Source organism: Mus pahari, chromosome 5 (genome assembly GCF_900095145.1).
Source record: "Mus pahari chromosome 5, PAHARI_EIJ_v1.1, whole genome shotgun sequence".
Classification (NCBI taxonomy): Eukaryota; Metazoa; Chordata; class Mammalia; order Rodentia; family Muridae; genus Mus; species Mus pahari.
Window position 1 is genome coordinate 16,855,993 of NC_034594.1, and position 2,616 is coordinate 16,858,608.

The 2,616-nt window shown below is 48.2% G+C and overlaps 1 protein-coding gene across 2 annotated transcripts in view; it reads right to left on the reverse strand.

Annotated features, from left to right (window-relative positions):
• Uggt1 (UDP-glucose glycoprotein glucosyltransferase 1) overlaps positions 1-1,927 on the reverse strand; it is a 94,752-nt gene extending 92,825 nt beyond the window's left edge. For both annotated transcript variants that reach the window (XM_029538484.1, XM_021197311.2), the window contains exon 1: positions 1,709-1,927. In XM_029538484.1, the coding sequence (XP_029394344.1) occupies positions 1,709-1,766 (58 nt within the window). In that variant the 5' untranslated portion in view covers positions 1,767-1,927. The remainder of the gene's footprint in view (positions 1-1,708) is intronic.
• Positions 1,928-2,616: the final 689 nt, after the last annotated feature.

The window sequence follows — 2,616 nt, forward strand, 5'->3', positions numbered from 1 at the left end:
GCGCGCATAGCAAAGAAAAATAACAGGAAACACCCAATCCAAGTGAGAAGAAATAAGCTAAACTTGATACTTTCATTCCTAATAGCTCTTCTCTGTGAAACATACATTTGATTTCCACTCCAACAAGTATGTTCCAAGGCCAGCCAAGAACACATGGGGAGACCCTATCTCAAAAACACTGCTTTAAAACTAATTAAATAGAGAGTAAGAAAGACTCTTTTGATATATAGATAGATAGATAGATTTCTAAGAATATTTTTATTTTAAAGATTTACTTTTTCTTATGTGTATTGGTGTTTATTTATCTGTAGATATGTGTGCCCCATTTGTATCTGTGTATCTCCCCATCTGAATCTGTGGAGGCCAGAATAGGGTGTCAGGGCTACTATACAAAATATTGTTTACCTCTTTTAATAAAGTGTTGGGTCAGGGAAGATGGCTCAATGGATAAAGGTAATAGCTACAAAGCCTGAAAACTTGAATTCAATCCCCAGACCCCCCAAGGTGGAAGGAGAGAACCATCTTTTAAAGTTGTCTTCTGACCTCTACATGACATATTCATATCCATTCTCTCTCCCCCCCCCCTTGATACAGACAGACAGTCAGAAAGACAGAGAAGACAGACAGATCTATGTCTCTATATCTAGATCTCTCTCCCTTTCTCTTCCTCCCTCAAGAGAGCAAAGAAGAAAGTTTTAGCAAGACGGCTCTGTGGGTAAAGGCTCTTGCCATGCCAGCCTCGTGACCTGAGACTGAGCCCTGAAAAGCCACACAGAGGTAGATGGAGAATGCTAACTCCACTAAGTTGTCCTGCACACACAGAACAAAATCCAAGTAAACAAAATAAAACTTTTTATTTAAGAAATGAAAAGTTTCAGCTAAGTTTACCAAAAGCAAGTCAAGTGGAAAGGTTACAATCTGCTCCAGTTTTGTAGTGTTAACTAGCTTTTTAAAATGTCTCCCAGCAGGTCCGGTGGTGGCCGGGATTCCAAGAGTAGCCTGGGATCCTGAGACCCTATCTCCATAGGGGTAGGAGAGGCAAACCGACATGAATATGCCCTCATGCGTTTGGCACTGTACAAGGTATTCCTAGGAAATGAAGAACTTTATACTACAATGAGCTTGCAAGGGCACAGATGTTTGCAAGTCACGGCAAGGGTAAGACCACAGGTCTCAGAACAAACAAAACATTCCCTCCATCTCAAACCTGGCAACAAATGCAGAACAAGAGAGATTTCAAGAGAGAACAAGCCCAGCAGCAAGAAGAGCTCACGACCACAATGTTTTGGAGATGCACGCAGATCACAAACTAAAAGTGAAGTGAACCGTCCAATTTCACGCCAAGAGATCTTATCACCCACAGATGCATCACCTGAAGACAGAAACCTTAAAAAACGCCAACTCGTTTCTCCAGAGTCATGCAAAGTGCTTATTCTCAACCTACTTAGGGTCAGACTTGGTCTAAAGTCCTGGGGGGGCGCTTCCTCCTCCTACACTTCAAACAGGGTCAGGACTGCTGGAGTGAGCCCGCCGCCACTCGCAAAGAGCAGAAGACCGCTGGGGACAAGTTGAGGTGCTCGCGGAGAGCACACTGGAGGGGAAACCGAGTCAGGGTACAAGAGGAAGCCCAAGGTGACTCGGACTCACGGTCGCCTCCCGCGCTGGCCCCTCTCCTGTTCCCGAGGCCTCCCCTCGCCACCCGAGGTACCTGTCACCCGCCGCGCAGCCGCGGCATCCGCAGCGTTCGCATCCCCCCGGCTGCACATGCCCGGGCCGCGCTTCGTCCACTCCGGTGCCTGCAACGACGCCAGGGCAGGGCGGGGCAGCGGCGATCGCCGGGGAGGCTGCGCCAGTGAGAAGCCGACACGCGCCTTTCCCGCCGCTCCTCACAAGCCGGTTTCTCAAAGCAATCGCCCAGTTGCCAGCTGCCCCTGCACTTCCGCTTCCTAGAGGCGGAGGCAAGACGACTTCCGGCTATCGAGTGCGGACCGGGGTTTGCCAGAGAGTCCTGCAGCGGCCATGAAACCGGCAGAAGCCCCGCCCCTCTCTGGCCCCTCCCTCTCCTGGTCGAGCCCGCCGGCTTCCTGCAATTGAGATGCTAGAAGACCCAGTTCAAGTAGGTGAGCTTCAAGGCACAGCCCAAGGGCCCTGGCAAATAGTTATTTCAACCTTTTTCTCCCTATTTTTACTGTTTATTCCTCTCAAGTTAAATAAACGTACACTGTTAAACTCAAGACCCAAAAAGCCGAAGGATCTCTGTGAGTTCAAGACCCTATCACAAAAGGAAGAAAAAGTTATAAATTTGTTTTAGATGTTGGTTAATGCAGAGAGACCCATAACTGGTCAAACTGGCTGGCTGAGACTAAATGACCTCAGCTCTGACTGGAACACCTGTATCACCACCTCCAAGACCCAAGACACATCAGGGGAAGAGAAAGCAGAAAAGACAAAGAAAGGTTCTTGGGCTAGAGAATGGCTCAGCGGTTAAGAGCACTGACTGCTCTTCTAGAGGTCCTGAGTTCAAATCCCAGAAACCACATGGTGGCTCACAACCATGTGTAATGAGATCTGATGCCCTCTTCTGGTGTGTCTGAAGAAAGCAATGGTGTACTCATA